At 43.3% G+C, this 13,984-nt stretch overlaps 1 protein-coding gene across 2 annotated transcripts in view; it reads right to left on the reverse strand.

The window, feature by feature from the left end:
- The window catches only part of CYB561D1 (cytochrome b561 family member D1), a 49,592-nt gene that overhangs the window by 28,536 nt on the left and 7,072 nt on the right, over positions 1-13,984 (reverse strand). Inside the window, exons 1-2 of one of the 2 annotated variants that reach the window (XM_075335760.1) lie at positions 13,344-13,539; positions 10,527-10,692 (exon numbers count right to left, since the gene is read on the reverse strand). In XM_075335760.1, the coding sequence (XP_075191875.1) occupies positions 10,527-10,692; positions 13,344-13,352 (175 nt within the window). In that variant the 5' untranslated portion in view covers positions 13,353-13,539. Of the gene's footprint in view, positions 1-10,526; positions 10,693-13,343; positions 13,540-13,984 lie in introns of those variants that run through there. The other variant, XM_075335761.1, reaches the window with a different exon arrangement.

Below are 13,984 nucleotides of genomic sequence, written 5' to 3' on the forward strand. Positions count from 1 at the left end.
CTCAGTCTCATTTTTGCTAGAATAAAGATATGGCCACGCGATGAGGCTAACCACACTTGTGAAGCTCTGCCCACATGTGGACAGCACTTTACTCACACACTCGGCTAAAGGGGGCTTTACACGCTACGACATCGCTAATGCGAACTCGTTGGGGTCACGGAATTGGTGACGCACATCCGGCCGCATTAGCGATGCCGTTGCGTGTGACACCGATGAGCGATTTTGCATCGTTGCAAAAACGTGCAAAATCGCACATCGGTGACATGGGGGTCCATTCTCAAAAATCGTTACTGCAGCAGTAACGAGGTTGTTCCTCGTTCCTGCGGCAGCACACATCGCTCCGTGTGACACCGCAGGAACGAGGAAGCTCTCCTTACCTGCCTCCCGGCCGCTATGCAGAAGGAAGGAGGTGGGCGGGATGTTACGTCCCGCTCAGCTCCGCCCCTCCGCTGCTATTGGGCGGCCGCTCAGTGACGTCGCTGTGACGCCGCACGGACCGCCCCCTTAGAAAGGAGGCGGTTCGCCGGTCACAGCGACGTCGCCGGGCAGGTATGTGTGACGGGTCTGGGCGATGTTGTGCGGCACGGGCAGCGATTTTCCCGTGTCGCGCAACAGATGGGGGCGGGTACCCACACTAGCGATATCGGGACCGATATCGCAGTGTGTAAAGCCCGCTTTAGTACACCCATATGTTAGCACTTAGCTTTCATTAATTGAACAGTTGTATATGGCAATTTGTACATTTTATTATAGGGTGCATATATGATTTAAAGGGAATACCGTATATCAGTAAGGCCAACCCCTTCCCCAAAAAATGGCACATATGATACATACATTTCTTCTATTTGTTCAGATGATGATCAGATGATGTGTCAGGTTCAAGGACATGAATCACATCACACATCAGCTGATTGTATAAACGTCGGTTATACAATCAGCTGATGCATCAGTGCAAAAAAAAAAAAAATACAAACATCTGTGCAGACTCCCATCCGATCGCTGCAGGAGCTGCCGGTAACTTACGATCCGCGAGACTTACGATCAGCTGATGCGTCAGGTGACCGCATCAGGTGATCACCATCAGGTCCTGCAGCGATCGGACGTGCCCGGGAGTCTGCACACAGCCGGAGCGGGGGTGGCGGTACCGGGAAGAGGAGCTGGGAGCGGACATGGCCCCAGGAGTCTGCAGACAGGTGAGTATGACATTTTTTTTTTCTACTGTTCACATTTGATTTCGCAGCTGCTTCCACCTCCCATCCGGACATAATGCCGCACGGGAACGGACATGGCTCCGGACGTGAGGTGGAAGCAGCAGTGGCGGTACCGGGAGGCTTCTGTGTTTACCAACAGAAGGAATCCTCTTCCTGTACATGTCCCTTTACTACCCACCCCTTGCGTTTATAGCTGCGTTTTTAGGCATAGAAACGCACTAAAACGGAGCTATATTTGCAATTTGCGTTTTTCATTACATTTTTGAACATCTGATTGAACTCAATGGGTGGAAAAGCAGTGAAAAACGCAAAAATAATTGACATGCTGCAATTTTGTGGGCACCACAAAAACGCAGCTAAAAAAAAAACGCTGTGTGCAGACAGCAAAAATGAAAACTGTGGGGAAGCAAAGTCATGCAGTTTTCTGAGCAAAAACGCACCCGAAAAACGCAGCGAAAACGCACTGTGCGCACATAGCCTAAGGATGTTTCCTAAGCTTGATTTGTAGCTCACTATCTTGCCTGGCATCTGATGTCTCACAGATAGGGAGCTATCAACTAAGCAAAAGACGCTGGTAGTGGGATGGGAACCAACCTCAGGAGATAATGGCTTCTTGAAGGGAATACAGTTAGGTCCAGAAATATTTGGACAGTGACACAATTTTCGCGAGTTGGGCTCTGCATGCCACCACATTGGATTTGAAATGAAACCTCTACAACAGAATTCAAGTGCAGATTGTAACGTTTAATTTGAAGGTTTGAACAAAAATATCTGATAGAAATTGTAGGAATTGTACACATTTCTTTACAAACACTCCACATTTTAGGAGGTCAAAAGTAATTGGACAAATAAACCAAAGCCAAAAAAAATTGTTAGTTTCAATATTTTGTTGCGAATCCTTTGGAGGCAATCACTGCCTTAAGTCTGGAACCCATGGACATCACCAAACGCTGGGTTTCCTCCTTCTTAATGCTTTGCCAGGCCTTTACAGCCGCAGCCTTCAGGTCTTGCTTGTTTGTTGGTCTTTCCGTCTTAAGTCTGGATTTGAGCAAGTGAAATGCATGCTCAATTGGGTTAAGATCTAGTGATTGACTTGGCCATTGCAGAATGTTCCACTTTTTTGCACTCATGAACTCTTGGGTAGCTTTGGCTGTATGCTTGGGGTCATTGTCCATCTGTACTATGAAGCGCCGTCCGATCAACTTTGCGGCATTTGGCTGAATCTGGGCTGAAAGTATATCCCGGTACACTTCAGAATTCATCCGGCTACTCTTGTCTGCTGTTATGTCATCAATAAACACAAGTGACCCAGTGTCATTGAAAGCCATGCATGCCCATGCCATCACGTTGCCTCCACCATGTTTTACAGAGGATGTGGTGTGCCTTGGATCATGTGCCGTTCCCTTTCTTCTCCAAACTTTTTTCTTCCCATCATTCTGGTACAGGTTGATCTTGGTCTCATCTGTCCATAGAATACTTTTCCAGAACTGAGCTGGCTTCATAAGGTGTTTTTCAGCAAATTTAAACTCTGGCCTGTCTATTTTTGGAATTGATGAATGGTTTGCATCTAGATGTGAACCCTTTGTATTTACTTTCATGGAGTCTTCTCTTTACTGTTGACTTATAGACAGATATCCTACTTCACTGAGAGTGTTCTGGACTTCAGTTGATGTTGTGAATGGGTTCTTCTTCACCAAAGAAAGTATGCGGCGATCATCCACCACTGTTGTCATCCGTGGACGCCCAGGCCTTTTTGAGTTCCCAAGCTCACCAGTCAATTCCTTTTTTCTCAGAATGTACCCGACTGTTGATTTTGCTACTCCAAGCATGTCTGCTATCTCTCTGATGGATTTTTTCTTTTTTTTCAGCCTCAGGATGTTCTGCTTCACCTCAATTGAGAGTTCCTTAGACCGCATGTTGTCTGGTCACAGCAACAGCTTCCAAATGCAAAACCACACACCTGTAATCAACCCCAGACCTTTTAACTACTTCATTGATTACAGGTTAACGAGGGCGACGCCTTCAGAGTTAATTGCAGCCCTTAGAGTCCCTTGTCCAATTACTTTTGGTCCCTTGAAAAAGAGGAGGCTATGCATTACAGAGCTATGATTTCTAAACCCTTTCTCCGATTTGGATGTGAAAACTCTCATATTGCAGCTGGGAGTGTGCATTTTCAGCCCATATTATATATATAATTGTATTTCTGAACATGTTTTTGTAAACAGCTAAAATAACAAAACTTGTGTCACTGTCCAAATATTTCTGGACCTAACTGTATGTCACCATTTTTCTGCAATGTAACCTGAAGACAGTATGCTGCAATAGTTAAAACAGAGACTTCAGCCCTGCTTCTGTTATCTCAAAGTCTTTTTTTGTTTACCCGCAATGTTAGCTTAAGCCTGTTATATTTATCATTAGGGGGTCTCTGAGGCTGGTGAGCTCTAGTCCATCTCTGCACTTTCTACGAATAAGGGGCTTCTGTCTATGGAAATAGACACTGAAATCATGGTGTGGGTGGGGACAGCTCCCAGAGCTCTGCTACATACAAAATCTAAAATTTTTCACTGTCAGAACAGCTGCACACAGAGATATATATGATATATCGTTCAGCTCAGGGCCCCTTTGCCTACATTATGCTACTCTCAGATTTAGTAGCAAAAACCTGCTGACAGATTCCCTTTAAGTGCTGTGTTACGTCCAAAGACCTTAATGCCTTATTTGCACCTGACTTAAACACTAACATCCCATGATCACAGCAATAGAGAGATATAAATGTGTCAATGAATGCATATTTCATAGGCATGAATGCTCATACATGAGGTTTGGAAGGGTTGATCTTACTGACAGTTTCCCTTTAAATGATGTCTGTCAGCCAAAATTACAGAATAAACTAAGCACATTGCTTAGCATTGGATATAGCTCCTATAAACATAGCACCCTAAAGGGTGCTTTACACGCTGCAACATCGCTACCGATATATCGGCAGAGTCACGTCGTTAGTGACGCACATCCGGCGCCGTTGGCGACATCGCTGCGTGTGACACCAAGGAGCGATGATCAACGATCGCAAAATCGTTCAAAAACGATGATCGTTGACACGTCGCTACTTTCCTTAATATCGCTGCTGCCACAGGTACGATGTTGTTCGTCGTTCCTGCGGCAGCGCACATCGCTATGTGTGACACCGCAGGAACGAGGAACATCTCCTTACCTGCCTCCACCGGCAATGCGGAAGGAAGGAGGTGGGCGGGATGTTACGTCCCGCTCCTCTCCGCCCCTCCACTTCTATCGGCCGGCCGCTTAGTGACGCCGCAGTGACGTCTCAATGATGCCGAACACACCTCCCCCTTGAGGGAGGGATTGTTCGGCGGTCACAGCGATGTCGCTGACAAGGTATGTGCGTGTCACGCTGCCGTAGCGATAATGTTCACTACGGCAGCGATCACCAAATGTCGCACGAACGACGGGGGTGGGTGCTATCGCGCACAACATCGCTAGCTATTGCTAGCGATGTCGCAGCGTGTAAAGTACCCTTAAGGGTAGCTGTCCACAACATCTTTTTCAGGAGGGCAAACCCAGTGATTGTCAAGAAGATGCTTCAGATAACGTTACTTAAACAATACACGTTTATTCTTTTGGTAGTTTAGTTAGGGCTTTTTCAGTCAGTTTTGAGAATAAAATCTGCCTAAAAATAGACATCTTCTGCACAAACCGTTAGTATTACAATCACTGCCTCAATTCTGCAGAAAACCTTGTGTAATCACATTTGATGATTAGGCTGTGTTCACACACTGCGTTTTTTACTTGCGTTTTTGGTGCGTTTTTGCTGCAGAAATTTCTTGAGAAATTCTTGTAACCTTTCTGCAGACATTCCCCAGCCAAACCTATGGCAAAAAAAATTAGCTGTGCGCACACTGCGTTTTTTTCTTAAGAAAATTCTTTCAGTAGATTTTCTTAAGAAAAAGAATGAGCATGTCACTTCTTTTCTGCAGCTAACTGCGTTATTTGCCATAGATAATTGGCACAATAACGCAGGGAGCAACCAGCGGTAAAAACGCACCAAAAACGCACCGAAAATGCACCAAATCACGGTAAAAACGCAGATGCGTTTTTGGTGCGTTTTTTAACGCAGCTGCGCTAATCCTTCGCTCTTAAGAAATTTTCTTAAGAAATTTCTTAAGAAAAATCCTTTTTCTAGTGTGCACATAGCCTTAGGGGCACTTTGCACACTGCGACATCGCAGGTGCGATGTCGGTGGGGTCAAATTGAAAATGACGCACTTCCGGCATCGCATGCGACATCGCAGTGTGTAAAGCCTGGATGATACGATTAACGAGCGCAAAAGCGTCGTAATCGTATCATCGGTGCAGCGTCGGCGTAATCCATGATTACGCTGACGCGACGGTCCGATGTTGTTCCTCGCTCCTGCGGCTGCACACATCGCTGTGTGTGAAGTCGCAGGAGCGAGGAACGTCTCCTACCGGCCTCACTGCGGCTTCCGTAGGATATGCGGAAGGAAGGAGGTGGGCAGGATGTTTACATCCTGCTCATCTCCGCCCCTCCGCTCTGATTGGCCGCCTGCCGTGTGACGTCGCAGTGACGCCGCACGACCCGCCCCCTTAACAAGGAGGCGGGTCGCCGGCCACAGGGACGTCGCACGGCAGGTGAGTGTGTGTGTGAAGCTGGCGTAGCGATAACTTTCGCTACGCCAGCTATCACCACATATCGCTGCTGCGACGGGGGCGGGCACTATCGCACTCGGCATCGCAGCATCGGGCTGCGATGTCGTAGTGTGCAAAGCCCGCCTTAGAGTGCTCAATGCATCCTTGGTGTAGCCAGGAGGCTCAGAGCACTGTACCGCCCACTGGTTTTGCATACCCCTTCCTCACTGGTGACTTACAGAGCTCAGGCAAGTCAACTATATTAATCAACAATGAGGGAGACAGCGACATGCAAAACCAGTGAGCAAACAGGGTACTGAGCCTCTTGGCCACAGCAAGGGTGCACCAAGCACCTTAATTACTAGCAGATCGGAGGCAGCGAATAGAACACTGAAGGTGCTATTTTACTAAGGCCGTGTTCCCTACTAAATTCTGTACTCAGTTTATATTGTCAATTTGGGATGACATCTTCATTTTAATAGCTATCAATTTTCACTGTACACAATAAAATAACTTTATTGTACAAATGAGTCAACACAGGGCAAAATTGCTGCAGATTATACATGTGGTAGAATGGCAATTGTCAACTATTTATGGAGAAAAAGTACTAGCACTGCCTTAATCACACTAGGTTCAAAGGAAAGTATAGAAATATTGGTCCGATTTTAATCCAGAAAAGTGGTACGATTTTTTTCTCAGTTGTCATACAGTTATTAATCATTTTTCAGGACTATTAATTTCCTGTGTTACAGAAGCGTTTTTGCAGCTTTCTGATTTGACAGTGCCTAGTTTGGAGCACTTTGCAGAGTTTTGTTAAGGAATTTTTCAGGCTTCTTTTGGAGCATACCCACTCCAAAAATACTCCTCAAAAACCTCAATGTGCACATGCCCTTAGATAAACTATCCTCAAGCATTTGTAGCTTTGATTTATAAGACTGGCTATTATATTAACAATATGTGGAAATTAAATAATTAAGGAAAGACTGAAAAATAGAGAAAAATGTGCATTGTTCTTTCTACATAAGTTTCTAGCTCACATTTTTAAGGGAATGGGTCAATTATAAAGGCTTAAAGTTTTTAAAAAGAAATTCTGAAATCCGGGACATAATCTAAAACCCCTGGCAAAAATTATGGACTCACCTGGCTCTGAGGATGTTCATTCAGTTGTTTACTTTTGTAAAAAAAAAAAAAAGCAGATCATAGACGGCACAAAACTAAAGTAATTTCATATGTCAACTTTCTGGCTTTAAGAAACACTGAAATAAATCATGAAAACATAATGTGCTTGCCAGTAACACTTACTTTTCAAAACCAAAAGGGGGGGAAAATTAGGGAATCACACTCAATTCTGAGGTAAAATTATGTAATCATGAAAAATAAAAAAAAAACAAAAACAAAAGAACAGTCCAATACATCACTAGTATTTTGTTGCACCACCTCTGGCTTCAATAACAGCTTGCAGTCTCTGAGGCATGGACTTAATGAGGGACAAACAGTACTTCTCATCAATCTGGCTCCAACTTTCTCTGATTGCTGTTGCCAGATCAGCTTTGCACGTTGGAGCCTTGTCATGGACCATTTTCTTCAACTTCCACCAAAGATTTTCAATTGGATTGGGATCCGGACTATTTGCAGGCCATGTCATTGACTTTATGTGTCTTCTTTCAAGGAATATTTTCATAGTTTTTGCTCTATGGCAGGATGCATTATCATCTTGATAAATGATTTCATCATCCCCAAACATCCTTTCAATTGATAGGATAAGAAAAGTGTCCAAAATTTCAATGTAAACTTGGGAATTTATTGAAAATGTAATGACAGCCATCTCCCCAGTACCTTTTCCTGACATGCAGCATCATATCATCAATGACTGTGGAAATTTACATTTTCTCTTCAGGCAGTCATCTTTTTATAGTTCAGCTTTACTGTATGTAAATCCCATTTCCTTTATGTGGTTTCTTACAGTTCGGTCACAGACATTGACACCAGTTTCCTCCCATTCATTCCTCATTTGTTTTGCTGTGCATTTCCTGTTTTGGAGACATATTGCTTTAAGTTTCCTGTCTTGACGCTTTGATGTCTTCCTTGGTCTACCAGAATGTTTGCCTTTAACAACCTTCCCATGTTGTTTGTTTTTGGTCCAGATTTTAGACACAGCTGACTATAAACAACCAACATCTTTTGCAACATTGCGTGATGATTCACCCTTTTTTAAGAGTTTGATAATCCTCTCCTTTGTTTCAATTGACATCTCTGTTGAAGCCATGATTCATGTCAGTCCACTTGGTGCAACAGCTCTCCAAGGTGTGATCACTCCTTTTTAGATGCAGAATAACAAGCAGATCTTATTTGATGCAGGTGTTAGTTTTGGGAATGAAAATTGACAGGGTGATTCCATAATTTTTACCTCAGAATAGAGTGATTCCATAATTTTTCCTCCTGTTTGGTTTTGAAAAGTAACAGTTACCGGCGAGCACAGTTACCGGCTAGCATGATTTTTTTTTAGTATTTCTTAAAGCCAGAAAGTTGCCATTTGAAATAACTTTAGTTTTGTGCCATGTCTGTGATCTGCTTTTTTTAAACAAAAGTAAACAACTGAATGAACATCCTCAGAGCCAGGTGAGTCCATAATTTTTGCCAGAGGTTGTACATGAAATGTCCACCACTTTTGAACCTATTAAAATATCCTCGACATGTGGACCTACCCAGATAGCAATATGTAATTCACGTGAACCATGTAAATCTGAAACATAAGATAACTCTTAGGTATCCCTTTCAACTGTTCAACTGGGAGAAAAACAGTACAAAGGATCAGCCATGGTGATCTGCTCATAATGGTTTATAGCCACGATTAAATGTTTGCCTCTGACAGTAACCATCCAGAAGCATCCGCACCCATAAGGTACTACTGTAAAATAAAATATATCTATAGCTTAAAGGGGTTGTCTGGGCATAAGGTATGTGATGACCTATTTACAGTACAGGTCATGAATAGCATACTGGTTTGGATTCAACATCCAGTGTCGGCACTGTTTAGCTGTTTTTATAGTGTAGTGTCCGATACAACTAGTGTTGCTGCAGATGGCAATACAACATATTCAGAAAAAATTACTCATGGTAAAACCTGCTGATCTGAATTGCACATTGTGTCTAGGGTTTTAATCTCTCAGACAAAATAAAGAAAAAAATCAATGTATGCTCCATTTAAAGTAAGAACAAGATACATCCTAGGCTCACAGCAATCATCTCCTATCTGAATTCTTCCACACTTCCTAATAATGGCAGTATTGATTTCCTTAGGCTCATCATTTATCATTGCAGGCTTTCTGTGAAGTGAAATATCTGGCCGAGTGCCTAATATCTACTTTAACAGCTGTTGTGTGTTGCTACACAGCTTTCACACACTTGTGAGCTTACAGGATCAGAAACTGCATAGATCTGCAATTCCTAACCTAATTAGCAAGGAGGAACCTTACTTGAAAGGACCCCGTCAGCTGATTTATGCTGCTGCAAAGTTTCAGGCCTCAAGATACCTGTTGAGAATGTAGAAGCTGCTCTCTGATTTATGGTCCTGTAGTTCAAGAGGCATGAATCATGTGACAGGTTGCCTTTGAAGGGAACCTGTCATGCCCCCAAATGATATTAACCAGCAGACATAGGGTTAATCTGCAAGTTAATAGCATAACAAAGTTATGGTGGCATGGTGGCTCAGTGGTTAGCACTGCAGTCTTGCAGCGCTGGGGTCCTAGACTCGAATCCCACCAAGGACAACATCTGCAAGGAGTTTGTATGTTCTCCCAGTGTTTGCGTGAGTTTCCTCGGGTTCTCCGGTTTCCTCCCATGCTCCAAAGACATACAGATAGGGAATTTAGATTGTGAGCCCTAATAGGGACAGTGTTCCTGATGTATGTAAAGCGCTGCGGAATACGTTAGCACTATATAAAAAAAAGAAAGAAAGAAAGTTGTCCGGCTGTCACACTGAAGGTGCGGCTACTGGGAGAAAATTTACTTTATTCCTCATGGAAGCCACCGGCTTTCAGCCATGGAGCAAATACAGCACCACTCAATACACAGTGAGCACCGGCTGTAAGAATAGATTGACGGCTGGTTCTGCACTGATTCACTGCAGACAGCTGTCAATCAAAGTTTTGGAGCGTTCTTACAGCCGCAGCTCTCAGAACTGTGAGCAATGACTGTAGCCGCTCCGTGTACACCTCCATGAGTGAAAGTCAGTGGCTACCAGGAGGAATAGTTCATTTTCTCCCAGCAACCACACTTTTAGCACAGCGGCCAGGAATCTTTGGAACACTATGAACCTGCAGATTAACCCAAGATCTACAAGTTACCAGCATTTTTGGACATAACAGGCTCGCTTTAAAATAGATACTTCCCTGAATTCTAGGGGACCCCAGACCAGATTTTTGGGAACGTTAGTTGTAAAGCCCTGATTAGATAATCATAAAATTTGTACAAATGAGTTGTACACATCATACTTAATTATCTCTAGCTATTTAAAGTGACATTCTGTATTCCTTACATTCTGATAGAAAAATGATGCTAGATATAAAGAAAGACATCTGGACAGGAAGATATAAAGTATACTTATCTCTATAAAATATATACATTCTATAATATAAGTGCTATGTGTACTCACTAGTCCCAGGCCGAGCAAGAATCACTAAGAAGATGGTAAAACCAAGAGAAAGAACGTGTGCCACAAAGCCGCTAAACTTCCGCAGACATTTGTAGAGCCAGTAGTCTGCAACTCGTGGAGATTCTGCCCCATGTTGGGCATAGAGGGCCGACATGTCTGGTATTTCCTGCAAAGCATTTACATACCCTTTCAAAATACTGTGACAAATTCCACACACAAAAAAATATATTTACTGTGTATAATTTGCGTACAATCTGAACTTTAACCCTTCTTCTTGCTCATAAACTCTATGTAATAGAACAAATATAGAGTAACAACCTGTACATGGCATTTTATGGTGCCAAGGCACATAAAGGCCTTGGCAATAAAAATTGTCCACACGGAACGATGCGGCACCTTATTTGCTGGGAAATTCCATGTCACATTCTGTGATTTTACCACCTCGCTCTCCTTGTTATGCATCTTTATCTGCAGCATTTAGGAGATGCTTTGTACGTGCCGGGAGTGGGGTTTTTTTGTACCTCTGGATAAGTACATACCTGCTGAGCTCTCAGCTGTGCAGAGAAACATATTCAAGAGAAAAAACTGCTGCTTTAGACAATGAATTTATGGAAAATATCTTGTGCAATTACTGCAAGCCATTTAGCAATCCGCTTGAGTTAATGGAGAATACGAAGCCGCACTGAGAGCGGTTACTCTCCACCTTTCTGTGCTGCTTGTAGGCACAAATGACTTGGGAGAATTGCTAAATGGCTTAATTGCAGAAGATGTTTTAAATAAATTGTCCCACCTTATCAAACACAGTATTATTCAGACTAATAAGCATTTCTATGGGCTGTGCCAGCACGACCGCTGCCATTAACGGGCTTTTCCAGGATGAAGCAAAGATACTGATTAATGAACACTAGTATAGGTCATAAATTGTGATGAGCAAGCACTACCATGCTCGGGTCTCAGAACTGCCATGCTTGGGTCTCGGAACTGCCATGCTTGGGTCTCGGAACTACCATGCTGGGGTTTCGGAACTACCATGCTCGGGTCTCGGAGCTGCCATGCTTGGGTCTTGGAACTACCATGCTGGGGTTTCGGAACTACCATGCTCGGGTCTCGGAACTGCCATGCTTGGGTCTCGGAACTACCATGCTCGGGTCTCGGAACTGCCAAGCTTGGGTCTCGGAACTACCATGCTCGGGTCTCGGAACTGCCATGCTTGGGTCTCATTAAGAGCAACTGGATGCTCGGATGTGTGCTACTCGAGCACCCAAGTATAATGGAAGTCAATGGGGGACTAGAGCTTTTTTTCTTGAAAATCTTACAGAAAAATGCTCGAGTTCCCCATTGACTTCCATTATACTCGGTTGATCAAGTTGCAACCATCGGAGCATCCAACTGCTCGTTACATGTACCGAGCATGGTAATACTCACTCATCTCTAGTTTTCAATATATAATAGGCGGAGGTCATGGGACCTCCAGAAGTATAGTGTGTATGGAGCCAGAACCGACAGCTTTTTACACTGCAGTGGCCGTACTCTGGTATATCAGCTCCTGTTGACAAGCACATCCCATGTATATTACGTTGATGTACCACAAGCCAATGACAACTTTAGGTCAATATATGGCTGGGACTATGTGGCAACTCTGGCCAAGACAGAAGTCACAGTCACATAGCCAAAGATTTCCGGGTTTCACTACCGTACTACATCGCAGCACAATTCAGGTGAATAAAGCTACTGCGACAATCAAGTCACAAAATATCCAACCTGGTAAAAAATGTCAGTAACCTCGAGATAGCAATGTAACCCTAGTCACTGTATGCTATTAAGTATCAGTGACACCAGGCAATCTATCCCCACATGTCGAAACAGCCTAAAAGGTATTATCAGTAATAAATGCAGCTGATTAAGGTTCTGTGGAGCAATGGTTAGGAATGAATGTCAGTGTGATTACCATCCCCTGTAAAAGGACCAGTATAGGCTGTGAATAGCAGGTGGTAGGAACAATTTAGGGAAACACGTTAGGGTTAGATCACACTGCAACTATGGGACATGCCCCAGAAATAGGTACAGATGAGCGTTTTTTATGCATGGTACAGGGGTCCATGAAAAGCATACATGAGATATCTGTCCCCTTCTACTACATATTTTATATACAGTATATATATATATATATATATATATATATATATATATACTACAGTTCAAAGTTTGGGGTCACCCAGACAATTTTGTCTTTTCCATGAAAAATCAAACTTTTATTTATCAAATGAGTTGCATAATTAATAGAAAATATAGTCCAGACATTGACTAGGTTAGAGATAATGATTTTTACTTGAAATAATAATTTTCTCCTTCAAACTTTGCTTTCGTCAAAGAATGCTCCTTTTGCAGCAATTCCAGCTTTGCACACCTTTGGCATTCTAGCTGGTAATTTGCGGAGGTAATCTGGAGATATTTCCCCCCATGCTTTCCCCATCCCACAAGTTGGATTGGCTTGATGGGCACTTTTTTCGTACCATACGGTCAAGCTGCTCCCACAACAGCTCAATAGGGTTGAGATCTGGTGACTGGGCTGGCCACTCCATTACATATAGAATACCAGCTGCTGCTTCTTCCCTAAATAGTTCATGCATAATTTGGAGGTGTGCTTTGGGTCATTGTCCTGTTGTAAAATGAAATTGGCTCCAATCAAACGCTGTCCACAGGGTATAGCATGACGTTGCAAAATGGAGTGATAACCTTCCTTATTCAAAATCCTTTTTACCTTGTACAAATCTCCCACTTTACCAGCACCAAAGCAAACCCAGACCATCACATTACCTCCACCATGCTTGACAGATGTCATCAGGCACTCTTCCAGCATCTTTTCAGTTGTTCTGCATCTCACAAATGTACTTCTGTATGATCCAAACACCTCAAACTTCAATTTGTCTGTCCATAACACTTTTTTCCAATCTTCCTCTGTCCAATGTTTGTGTTCTTTTGCCCATATTAATCTTTTCCTTTTATTCGCCAGTCTCAGATATGTTTTTTTCTTTGCCACTCTGCCCTGAAGGCCAGCATCCCGGAGTCGCCTCTTCACTGTAGACGTTGACACTGGTGTTTTGCGGGTACTACTTAATGAAGCTGACAGTTGAGGACCTGTGAGGCATCGATTTCTCAAACTAGAGACTCTAATGTACTTGTCTTGTTGCTCAGTTGTGCAGCGCGGCTTCCCACTTCCCACTTCTCTTTCTACTCAGGTTAGAGCATGTTTGTGCTCTCCTCTAAAGGGAATAGTACACACCGTTGTAGGAAATCTTCAGTTTCTTGTCAATTTCTCACATGGAATATCCTTCATTTCTAAGAACAAGAATAGACTGTCGAGTTTCACATGAAAGTTCTCTTTTTCTGGCCATTTTGAGAGTTTAACCCCTTAACGACCGCGGGCAGTAAAATTACGTCCTATCGGTCATAACGTT

The sequence above is a fragment of the Anomaloglossus baeobatrachus genome, chromosome 2 (assembly GCF_048569485.1).
Source record: "Anomaloglossus baeobatrachus isolate aAnoBae1 chromosome 2, aAnoBae1.hap1, whole genome shotgun sequence".
Taxonomy (NCBI): Eukaryota; Metazoa; Chordata; class Amphibia; order Anura; family Aromobatidae; genus Anomaloglossus; species Anomaloglossus baeobatrachus.